Consider the following 12,856-nt stretch of genomic DNA (forward strand, 5'->3'; position numbering starts at 1 on the left):
GTAAATACCTTTCGTGTTTGGGTGGACAGTCGCTTAGGAAGTTTCGAGATAGCGACATACCGACGGGTTTAGGTTCGACTTATGGGTCGGCCGGCCGGCAATATGCCTGAAGTTCGTATGGGAGTATAAATCGAGGATTGTAAGAAAAAATAAGTTGAAGTTGAAGTTAAAGTGGAAGAAGAAGAAGAAGAAGAAGAAGAAGAAGTTAAGCCGGACGGAGCTGGTCAGTGTTCAGTGGTCAGCTGCCCGGGGCGACTTATGCTCGTATTCTCGTAGATCGTGTACGTATAACTATATCTAAGAGAACTCTCTTACGTGGGCAGGACATAGTAGCTACCTGTAGTGGGCGACGTACAGGCATACAAATTGCGCCTTTTATTTCATTTGCATAAGGGTCATACGCGCGGATTTGCAATCGTAAATTAAGCCCGCGTATAATACGACGGGCATGAGACGGGAGACGTGAGAAGGGAGGAATGAGTTCGAGGTAAAAAAAAAAAACACCGAAGAATCCCGCTTTGCTTTATCACCGTTTAATCGCAAAAACCGAGTACACTCCTTCTCACCACCATCTCCTATCGCGAAGCACACCCTATATTGGACAATAATGATGTTCCCAAGACAAAATTAACGCTGTCCAAAAACGAGAGAATATAAAACTTGAGTTTTCAAAATGTCCCTTTCGAACGATATACGGGGGTTTAAAAAAAAAGAAAAAAAAGAACGATTTGGAGGGACGTTGAGGAGGCGGATGAGCAGGGAATTACGCGTGTGGCCTGACAAGTCGGGTACCGCAAGCTCGTGAGAAGCTCGGAGAATTTTTCGAAATTTTAATCAGCTTAAAGTAATTGAAGTTTGTGTGTCCACGAAGATCCGACATTTACGATTTCTTATACTCTAACCGGGAGAAACGACTCGACTTGTTTCTGTTCCACAGTTTCGTTGTAGGATTCTCCGGAGGATTCCCTTCCGACGGGATACGTTACGTTGAAAAGTTCGGTGAGTCCGATTTACGACGCAAAAGACTTATGTATACGGAAAATTTTCTACCGCGGCAGACGTCGAGTCCGCGAGTTATCTCTGCTTTTTTTTTTCATACACAGCGACTATATCAATCCGTGAGATTGTCCATCTTCGCGACTTACGCGGGTAGAAAAACATATCTCTCACTTTTTTGTACCGACCACTCGGGACGTCCGCCGATCCCAAAGATTCGATGTCCGTTCAAAGATATCGCTCACGGACGTAAAACAGAGGCTAATAAATCCAACGCGATCCGCTCTTCGGCTGCAATCGCGGAAAAGTCATCGGTAATTGAATAAAGTTTTTTTTTTCTTACGCCCCAAAAATAATCAGGTACGTACGTATAATTCGTCGTCGTGTGTCGGACGGGCTGGTTTTCGAAGACGTCGGCGAAAAAAAAAAGAAGAAGAAGAAATGTATTTTGAATGACAAAAAGGCGTGGTCTACGTGTCCACGCTACGTAAAAAGAGATTAATAATTTCACGCGCCGTACAAAAGTCCAGCCTTGATCTTTTCCGGAAGTAGAAATTTGTTTAAAGCTCTCCGCTGAGAATGTACATACGAGGAAGTCTTTTTGAGACGTTGCAGTCGGATGGAAATAATCCTTTATTCAAATGGTCGGGGGAAACGGAGAGACGTACGCCACGTTGATAAGAAGGGAGAAAAAAAAAAACAAAGTAAAACCAAAAAGAGAGGGACGTGAAAACCTTTGAACCCGCGATACGCGACCGGACGACGTTGACCCGTCGGACGAATTTTTGACGAACCGTTTTTTTGCGTCGAAATTTTTTTGTTTTTTTTTCACTTAATCTCACCGCGTAATGCACGACGAGCAGATCTCGGGATATATCCGAGCGAACTCGGAAGACGAAGAGAAAAAGAAAAGAGATATACAGGGAAAAAAAGAGAGTCGCGCGGCAGAACTCGCGACCAGTTTGCTCTTATCTTTGCATCGAATGGCGACAACTCGCGGATAGGGTTTTGCATAGGTATATAGTAAAATACGTCACATATATATATATTTATATATGTATAATATTCTTATGTATATATATACGTATAACGTACCTTACGTACTTTATACCAAGTCACGCTGCTCGCTGTGCAAGGTTACTTTAGGGCGCAAGTTATTCCCTGCTGTTGGAGTAACGATTGCGATCTGCGTCTACCTCATGCCGGGTACAGACGGAGAAAATTTTTTCTGGTATTTTTTTTTCTACTGACAAAGGGGTATGTCTCGGCGTACGGAAAACTTTGGGGAGGGAAAAAACGAACCGCGAATTTCCGAAGACTGTTCGATTCGATCGACCAATTTTCTCCGATCGTCTCGACGAGGAAAATCAAAAAATTTCCAAGTGTCCGATCGCAGCCCTCGAAATTTTCTCAAAGGTTCTTTTTTTTGTTTACCCTTTTACTTATTCAGAGCATTCTGATTACTTTTTTTTTTTTGACGCTCACCGGTGTAAAAATCGAGTTTAGATTCTTCCTTTTTTTGCTCTTCTTTCATTTGATTTGATTTTTATTTTTTCACTTTTCGTTCTCTTCTCAGCGTATCAAACTGGGCGTAAAATATAATTAGTAACGTCAGTTGGAAAAAAAAAATTTCACTCAGATTACGTAATAATTCTTGCGTAAAATAAATAAGTGTACGCATCGCATGAGAATAACTGAAGAGTAATATATGTTACATAGTTCGTGAAATAAGGGTGAGATATGTGTACGTAGGTAGGTAGAGTAGACGGTGAATAAATTTTTACACGTACACGTGCGAAATGTGTGTTACATTTTTTTCCACGTACACCGTCACACGTTACATCAAGATTCTCTTCTTTCTTTTTCGTTTTTTTTTTTTATAATTTTCGTTTTTTCTTTCATTCATTTGGATGTTATTTTTTTTCGGTTTTTCTGAATATCTCGCGCTCACCGCCACGAACTCGATGCTCAGGGTAGGTACTCGAGCGTTGAAATCTGCACCTCTCGCACCGCTTCAAGTTCAACGTCGTTAGCTACGTATTTTTCACTCATCGTCAAACCGCCGACTCCGTTCAACGGGACGATAATAATTTATTCGAGTTTTCCTTTTCTTCTTTTTTTTTTCTTTTTGCATTTTTACTTCATTTTCGTTTCTCACAATTCCATACCGCCTTGTTTTTCATTCGCCGCTTTCCTTCCCTCCTGTCAAACTATGACCAAATGATGATCCTGTGAAATAAATTTCGTTCGAAATGAAATTTTTTTTTGATTTTTTTTTTCAAATTACAGCGACGGATGTTGGTGTAATAATATTCGCTGATTCAGCGATAAAATCAGAAGTGCCTGTCTAGCGAAAAAAATCGTGTAGTAACGGCAGGGCGATCGCGCGTAGTTTTCAAAAGAAAAAAAAAGGTGAACAAAAAAAAATAAAAAAAAAAACGATGAAAAATCCGCAAATCATTCACCATCTGCACGCATCCTGTTGCAATATATTACCAGCGTTATGATATAGGTAGTATGAGTGACGTACGAAGAAATGATAATATTGGCTCAAGGTGTGTCTATAGTAAATGCGTTTCACACATGTGTTTGGTTATTTTGTACCGTGGGATCCGTTGCAAATTATTTTTCCAACTTCCTTTTTGTAATTCGAGCACATCGTTAAATTCTGCGTCGGGTAATCTTTAAAAAAAATTGAGAGAAAGTAATAACAAAAATATTCAATGGGGTGGACACATACCTGACTATATTTTAATCTTTTTCAATTCATTTTCGAAATGTATATTATCATCTTAGTAATGCGAGAAGAAAAATAGAATTTTGATTCGATTCAGTTTCAATTAATGCGGTTTTCTCGATCGCTCGATTTATGTAAATACTTCATACATGTCCCGTACCTACATTACATTTACATACGCGTACTTGCAGAGGGAGGGAGAGGCAGAGACAAACTCGGGGAATGTAAAATTATAATATTGATTTACGATCGAGTCCGACTTTATTCGTGCACGGGTGTCTCTCATTCGTGTTTATATTGCTTGGCAATAAGTGACAAGTTCAAGCTGTTCATTTAACAAACGGAAATATGATTTATCTGTTTTTATTTTTTTTTTTCACCTCTTTCCTCATTCATTTTCATGCCTTCATCCGCTCAGATTTGATCGTTAATTATCCGAACTCTGGATCGATTTGAAGAACTGAAAAATTTCCTAAGAAAATAGGGGGAATAAAATGCGAGCTCGTTTCCGTATCGTTCCTTTTTATTTTCAGTGTTACGTGTTACACGGTGCAAAGATTGAAGTACATTTTACTCGTAGTGTGTACAGGAATGTGTGTATAAATTTATATAATAAATGGTAAAAGTAATTCATCACGCGTAACCCGAGTGGGTGGACGTAAGGATACGATACGTGCGGGTATATATATATGTATATATGGTCCATACTAATTTCATTGATACCACCGAGAGCCAATCAAGACTTGAAACCCACGCGTATAGCCATCGCGTACAGGTATACCATAAGCGCGTGTATAACGTAGTATTATATATAATATAAATTTCGGAGCGAGTCGTCGTTCCCTTTTCGCCTGACGGACTAACCATTGTACACCTTTATTTGATCTTTTCAAAATTATTACACCCATATACGCAGCCACATATTTTATATACCGTAAATTGCGCTCCGCTGATTGTCAGCAATCGCTTTTTCCGTTCTTTTTTTTTCTTTCTCCATTCTTCCATTTTTCCCTCGCCTTGATACGATGAAAAAATTTAGAGCGTAACAAAAAAAGTCGATCGACGCCGCGGTTTTTCTTATTTCTATCGTCGATTTTCTCATTTTTTTTTTTTGTTTTTTTTTTATAATTCCTTTCGCTCCTCTCCATCTCTTCTTTTTCTTCGGTTTTATCTCGGCGTTCGTAATTCTCTCTTTGCCAGCCGCCCGCCCCTCTTCCTCGGTTCGGATTTGTTCGTACGGATGACTCGCGAGCGATGAATCTTGTTGGAGCAACTCACCTACCTATACCGTAACTCTTGACTCGAGAGTTTTCAGACCCTTATACACGTACGTAAAAATGACGCGATACACATCCGGTTTTTATCTTAAAATTCTGGTAGCTAGTTTGAAACCGAGCGCGTCCCACGACCCGTCAAAAATTATACCGTGGAAAAAAATAATAATTTCTTCTTCCCCTTTCCATTTTTTTTTTTTTTTCTTTCTTTTTTTCTTTCTTTTTTTCTCGTCTCATCTCGTCGATCCACACGCGCTTTCACGGTAAACTGTGTATCACGAATACGTCGCACCTGTATTGAAAAAAACTAATCAAAGGATTTTGACGAATTTGATTATTTTTTTCCATCCCGGTATGAAAAATTGCGCAACGTACGTTTCGCGGAGTTTTTTCGTTAGCGAGGAAAATTTCGCGCGGGGGGATAAAAAACGAAACTGACGACGATGACCGGCGGCTTTGAGTTTTTTTTTTTAATAACTACGACCGTGTATAAATTAAATTATAACATGTGTCTGTCTCTCTGTATAATTAAGCGAAATGTTTAATTAATTTTAATATTTGTTTGTGGGTTGTTTTTATTCTTTTTAATACGTGATATACAGCGTACGCTTTATTATTCTGAAATTCCCGAGCCGCGAGACAAACGTAATTATACATAAATACCTGTGCAGCTCATCATGCGTTGCATAGCTGCAGGGCTGCAGGTGTAATGGACACCCAGTTATATCGTACATACCTTCTCGCATGTGTATAATTTCGCACAAATTCATTTACCTCCGTATACTCCGCACATGTACCTGCCTGATGACATTTTTTTTTTTTTTTTTCCCATCAATCTTCAATTTTTCCAGATTTTTGTTCGCTTCTTCTTTTCGCTAACACGATTTTGAGCACGTTTCGAACAAAAACAAAAGATATTTTTCGATCACTTGCGGTGCGCCCGTACGTTTTGGGATACAGTGCGCATTCGTGTTGTTTTTTTTTTTTTTGTTGTATATTTTTTTTTGTTCATCTCTAGTAAAATAATACTAACCCGGTTGTCGTTTGCGCACGGTGTGTTTCAGCCTGTGACTGCCACCCCATCGGTGCCTCGGGCAAAACTTGTAACCAGAGTACCGGGCAGTGCCCGTGCAAAGACGGGGTAACTGGAATAATGTGCAACAGATGCGCCAGGGGCTACCAACAGAGTAGATCTCACATTGCACCCTGCATAAGTAAGTTACGCCAACGCAACGTGTATAAAATATATTTTTTTCATGTGTGTAAGTTATGCGCTGTATGTAACGAAGACGAAAGAAAAAGTAGAAAAAAAAATTAAAAAAAAATCAACTCGAACGACCGGAGAGAATACAACAAAGACGGAATAGCTACCATAATCATCGTCGGCTGCCACCAGAAGAAACCGGCGGTTGCAGTATATCGCGAAATTTTTTTAGTTTTGATAAAAAAAATCGTACGTTGAGTTGAAAAGACCGGAGAGCGGTGTAACTAAATTTTATACATACATACGTACGGAGAGTATTCGCTACGATTTTTTCAAACTAAAAAATTTTGCAATTTTCTTACGTTGTACCTTCGGGCTGTACTACCGGTTACTCTCGCTGCTCCGCATTATTTTACGGCGGACGTTACGAAACGACTTTTGAATTCTTTTTTTCTTCAGTAAAATTTTTCCTCACAATGGCGAATGAGTTACCATTATACAGCGAGATGGTAGATTTTTTACAAGCATTAAAAATTTAACTTTTCCAAACGATCGTGAAAATTTTAACTCGGACCGTCACGATTTTCAAAGTTCAGAGATTTGGATTTGGAGAAAAAATTAGACCAAGCGTGCAATCGAGTGTTGTCGGGGTGAATTTTTTCGAATCGGATTCAAAGAGAGTAAGAATTACAGAAATAAGATGAGAATAAAAAGAAAAACCGATTCCAGATATGCGCCGCCGCAGATCGAAGTCTCGAGCTTATAATAGGTGAAACGATCGTCGTCGAGGTATATTTCCAGTTTTAAACCGTCTAATTAGCGGATCGATAATTTGGACATGGGCGCGTCCAATTAACAATTTGAGAAAAAAGAAAAAAAAAAAAAAAAAAAACCCACCAAGAAGAGAGAGAAAAAAAATAATAAGGTTTAAGACGCTGTCTACGTAAACGATAATTAGTACCATTTCCTGCGATCGATCGGTATTTAAAAATGTAAAAGTTTAATGACGTGTAGTCTCGTTAGATGAATGACATAATGGAATAAAGAATCGAAAGATTACAGTTTGCGACGTATTTGTGCGGCGATAAAATTTAACGTTGCCATCGATTTCAATTTCTGATAATTTTATTTACAGAAATTCCAAAAGTCGTTCAGACCCAGGGAATGGCTGGAGAAGACAGCGGCGAACACGACGAAACCGAACAAGAACATGGCTACGATGGACGCGCCGGTAAGTAAGTGAAGATGATCATGATGATAAATCGATCGCAATGACGCCCCCCTTTCACCCCCCTCTCTACCCCTACCCCCCCGACTTCGCGTTCTTATTTCTTGAGATCGACATTTTTAATGAATCGAAATTCGGACAAGTTGGAACGACGACGACTACGACGACGACGAATAATTATTAAATACGTATATTCGTACATCGATGCCCTCCGAGACACGTGGCAGTTAGTTTCACGTATACCAATATATACGCGTGCACCGCGTGTGCGTGTGCGTGCGCGTGCAAAGGTACATAAAATATGGCGTACGTACGTACGTATTGCGTATCGCGGTGCGCGGAGACGAAGTAAAATTTAAACGTAATATTAATTTAAGCGAAGAGCCTCGGAAGAGCGTCGGGGGCAAGTCGAGGCATTGCAGGGGGGTCGGCGGTTGTAGCCTTGCTTGCCTTGCTGTCTGGCCGCTTGGCTGCAACCTCTCAGCCTCCCCTAATGGTTTAATTAAAACTACCCTTACCTACTACACACCCCTTGCTGCTACTAGCGGCTTACGACCCCAAACCTAAACTACCTCGCATGCGGCATCGGGCGCACAACGTTCCCTACTACACGTATGTATGTAGTAACGTTGCGGGGCGACGACGACGTCGACGACGACGACGACGACGCCTGTGTATACCTATACGCGAAACTCGTGCAACTCCGACACGGCTCACGGTGTTTTATCATTATATCCTTTTTTATCTTACAATTTTTTTCCTCGATTTTTTCGATTATTTTTACTTCACAATCGGAGTCTTGGCAGTTTTTTTTTTTTTGCGATTCTCGATTTTGGTCGTAGGGAAGAAAGGAAAAGTGATTTGTCGCATACCATTTTCTGTAAAGCAGATTTGAAAGATTTTTCAAATCTTATTCCATCGCTTTTCACGGTCATTTGGAATATTTTTTTTTTCCTATTTTTTTTTTTTTTTTCATTTCCATTCGAACGAATCGAATATTTTCTCTCTCGTCGTTCAATTGAACGTGTACGGGTCGTATCGGAGAGTGACGACGTGCATCGTACGTCGTCATAATGGATTTACGTCACACGGCAAGCGTATCATATCTCTTAACTGTACGTATAATATGCCACGTCACGAATCGCATCTATATGTTAATGCAAAAGCTGACTGTGCATTACGTATTATGTACGCGCGGAGTCGTGCGCCTGAACTTTGGGCGTATTACTTCGATGCTTTGTTTTTTTCTTTTTAGTAGGTACGTTTGTTTTACCTCCTTCGATCTTTCTTCATTTCTGTTCTTCGGAGATGGAAGTAAACCTTCGACAAATTCTATAAAAAAAAATAAAAACGAACCAGATTCGATGAATTTTTTGATCGGTCGTTTTCGAAATCGTTCGACAGCGAGAGCCAAAGAGAAAGAAGAGCGTTTTTTCTTCCGCGCGTAATATATCGAAAACGAAAAAACGTAGAAAAAAATTGTAAAAACTAAAAAATAATAACAACGCGAAAACCAAAATGAAAATAAATGCCCATAAATCCTCTAAAAGCTGCAGTGTATAGAAGGGGAGGATTTAAATTTAATGCGAAGTAAATATTGCTCGCGTTCCCGCTTCGCGCGCTCCTACCCTCAACGCGCCACCCTTACATTATATAACCGCGTTCGCCGTGTACGCGTACACGTACATACGCAGATATACGTAATATTTTGCGCTCACGAGCGTGGTACGTGGGAACTTCAAAAACGCCAAGGGAGAAATGCATTTTCGCTTGAGTTAATGTCGAACAGTCGATGACGCCGAACACCTACCGGCGAACCAAATCCGATGCTTTAAAAACCCTGCGCGAGCCTACGATATATCGGAGGGCGCTTGTTGATTTGCGGAAACAAAAAAAAAAAAACAACCCCTAAAGAAATAAAACTATGAAAAAAACCAAAAATATATTAGCGAATACGATTACGTTCGACGAATCCGACGATCGCGAAGATTTTGAAATTTTATAGCCGTGCGTAAAATGGCGGAAATTAAGGGAGGCTTTAAAGCCGACGGACCCGAATCCGCGAGCCTTCGAAGTCTACCTGTTCGCAATATTTCGATTCGTTGACCGTTTGGACGGGTGATTCGTGTAAAACATTTTTTTCTGCCGTAACACCCTTTTCGTTTCTACTAAATGGCGATTAGCGCGTCGAAGTCCGCCGCGACACCGTACGCACGGTCGTTACATACGTCAAATCACGAATTGTAAAATATTTTTCCGCTATTTAAATACCCCTATTTAAATATCGTGACGCGAGACGTACGTCTTCGTTGCGACGCCGATAAACCATGCGACCTAATTATACCCAAGCGAGTATAAAATCCGAACGTGTCTAGTTAGTCAAAGAAGTTATAACCGTATATAATATCGTTTACAAACTGGACTTAAAACTCTCCCCGCGTCGCATCGGCCATCTTTTAATAACGTTGTCGTTATATGTACGTACGTAAGGCCGATATTATTTTCAAACTCTCGTTTGAGGCGAATCAGCCGGCGCGGATTAAGACGAGACGATTATCATTGTTATTATTATCATCGGTTATTATTGTCATTATATCTTTTCGCGTACTCCGTGTACGTACGCGTAAACGGGTACACGAATGAAGCCGTACACGATCGCAGCATCGTCTAATTGCTCTACACGACCGACGGCGATCCGCGGGATCGGACGCGACTACTCGACGTCGTAAAAGTGAATATACGCAACAAATTTAAAAGAGAGAGAGAGAGAGAGAGAGAAAGAAAAAAAAAAAGGGAAGAAACGTAGTTTACGCTAAGGATACGAGAACACAAGCTGCTCCTGCTGCTGCTACTTCTTCTTCTTCTTCATTTTTATTTTTTTTTTTCTTCATTTTTCTTCTTTATCTTCTTCTTCTTGGTCCGCTCGTCACCCCGCGAGGCGTATATATAGTGCAACGTAAATCAATTATCGATGGGTACGACGTTAACTAGCTCTTCAGAATTTTTATTACCCGGCACAATGCGTAGGTAGAAATATAGACACCAACGGAGGTGTGGCCCGGCCTTCTAAAGAAGTGTGTAAAAATTGTTTGTTTTTTTTTTTTTCTTTTTTTTAATTCTTTTCCAACGAAGAACATTGCGGTAGGTATGTATATGTACGAATTGCGAATTTTATTCGTTTAATTATATCCATTTTCTTGGACGAAATTTCGATTTTTCTTTTCGATAGGACCGGGTTTTAGAAACTTGGAAGACGGTGGATAGTACGCGTACACGGGCCTACGTATATATCTATATAAGATTATATAGGCTCAGGATATTATCCCTTGATCGAAACAATAATTTTTCAACTTTATCCCTGCCTAAATCCTGACTCTGACATCAATTTTGGGTAGCTTATAGATCCGATATAAAGTGGACGGGTGTATATATGTATGCGTATCGGAGAGAGCGGTTGGTATAAAAGTGCGATTTACCCCGTCGCAGCTAAATAGGGCTTATTCTAAAGCCACCCTTAAATAAGGTATGTCAGGGCGTCGCCTGTACGCACCGACGTATACGAAGAAGATAAGTTTTCAGCTCGGAAAATATTGATATCCTTCTCAGCTCGCTGCATTCCGAGGATAGGCGCGTATACACCGGGACCGCGTGACGGCGAATAAAATTGCAAGGATAGTCGATGACCTCGTCCTCCACGTTTTTTTCAAAAAGACAAAAAAAAAAGCGAAAAATCTTCATTCGACGGTACTCGCGATCGCGTCGTGTTGTATATTTGATTGATAAATTACTCGCATCGATCAATCACATTTGACAAGCATCTGGGAAAAAATTGGCGCCAAAATAAAGCGGAGATAGGGGAAAAGAAAAATTGGGTCCTTCTTATCCCCGTCAGCCTGATATTTGAGGATGCGTATGAAATTCGATCAGCCTCCGCGTGTACCGCTCCGGGAAATCGGGAAGCGCGTTCGCGTATACGGGGAGGATTTTTTCTACGATAAATTGGCTAGATAATGGAATTTTTAATCGCGAAATTTTTTCATCCAAGGGCGCGCCAAAGTACATCGCGTAAACGCGAAAGATGTATAGATCCCGGTGTCCGTCGAAGACGTACGTACATACGTATAGCGTAAACTGTGCCTTAGTTAATTACACCGAGGCTAATTTAAATCAAGACTAATTGATCCGCTCGCTTGTTTGATTACGAAAGTTTAGAGCTGAGTTTACAACAAACCCCACCGTCGACCCTCCGATCTCGCATTTTCGCAGCGCAGGTTCAATTAAAATTTTTATCGAAAATTGCCGTTCGGAAAACTAGAGAATATGCACACGTAATAAATACATACCTATGTATACCCATCTATTTACTTTTTCATTAGGTAATTACTGATATTCGATTTTTCAAAAAATGTCTCGATCCTAAATTAGGGGACAACATTTTCTCTCAAATCGCTTGAGCAAAAAAAAGGATGGCAACTTGTTCGAAAATTCTACGTGAAAAAAAATGGAAATCGGTTCGGTATCATCGCAAGATATACGTCGATTGTGATAATTATCGTTCATTGAAACGACGGTGATTATTATTTATACGATGAGTACAATTTCATCTCGGTAGTTTTTGATATCTACACGTCTTATCTCGAGTGTTAATACGAACGCGTTATGGCGTCACGCCTCCGTCTGTCTCGTTAAATTTATACGTCCCCCCCCTCGCATTCCCTTGATCGTTCGGCCCGTTTCTCGAACGAATTGATTAATGCGCTGTATCATATGTACAAATTATAGTATACAGTACATAAGTCGGATGTATACAAAGTGTATAACTTGCACGTCCCCCTATTATATGTATGTACATATACGTATATACATACTTGAGAAATATATTCCAGGTAAGACGAAACCGCGCGCGGTAAGTGTTCTTTGTAGAAAGTGAAGTTACGAGAAGCAGATACGGTAGGACGCGACATTCGCGACCCCTCGAGATATTCAACCCTTCCGAAAAAAATGCGCGGATTAATAAGAGCCGGCTCACCTCTTCAAGTTTCTGCGTTATAATTAAGCCTCAAAAACCTCCGAATCCAAAGCGTGCTGCGAGAGGCTCGTCGTTTCATTGATGATAAGATTGAAAAAAAAAAAAAGAAAAAAAAGGAGAGAAAAAAATGGACCGAGGAATCTTCTCTGCTGCGAGCTCCGGTTCAAAACTTGATCCTTTTTTTCGGCGCTAACCGCTTCGGCTTTTAACCCCTTGACACAGGTACATATAAATGGAGTAGTTTTACATGAAAGGTACTCCACTATTAAAAGTGCTCGTGAAGAGAACGAAAAATTGAAAGAAAAAAAAAAAAAAAAACTAATGGCGGTAATGCCGCTACCGTAGAGTGGAACATCCGAAAATCTTTTTCACCCTTTAAATTTCTCTA

The 12,856-nt window shown here is 40.2% G+C and overlaps 1 protein-coding gene across 4 annotated transcripts in view; it reads left to right on the forward strand.

The window, feature by feature from the left end:
• Positions 1–12,856, forward strand: part of LOC105683874 (netrin-A-like) — a 79,868-nt gene that overhangs the window by 58,197 nt on the left and 8,815 nt on the right. For 3 of the 4 annotated variants that reach the window (XR_007279640.1, XM_048658977.1, XM_012396861.3), the window contains exons 3-4: positions 6,072–6,221; positions 7,347–7,442. Coding sequence is in view for 3 of the 4 variants with exons in the window: in XM_048658977.1 (XP_048514934.1) it covers positions 6,072–6,221; positions 7,347–7,442 (246 nt within the window). In the remaining variant the exon portion in view is untranslated. Of the gene's footprint in view, positions 1–6,071; positions 6,222–7,346; positions 7,447–12,856 lie in introns of all 4 variants that reach the window. The other variant, XM_048658978.1, reaches the window with a different exon arrangement.

Source organism: Athalia rosae, chromosome 7 (assembly GCF_917208135.1).
Source record: "Athalia rosae chromosome 7, iyAthRosa1.1, whole genome shotgun sequence".
NCBI classification, from domain to species: Eukaryota; Metazoa; Arthropoda; class Insecta; order Hymenoptera; family Athaliidae; genus Athalia; species Athalia rosae.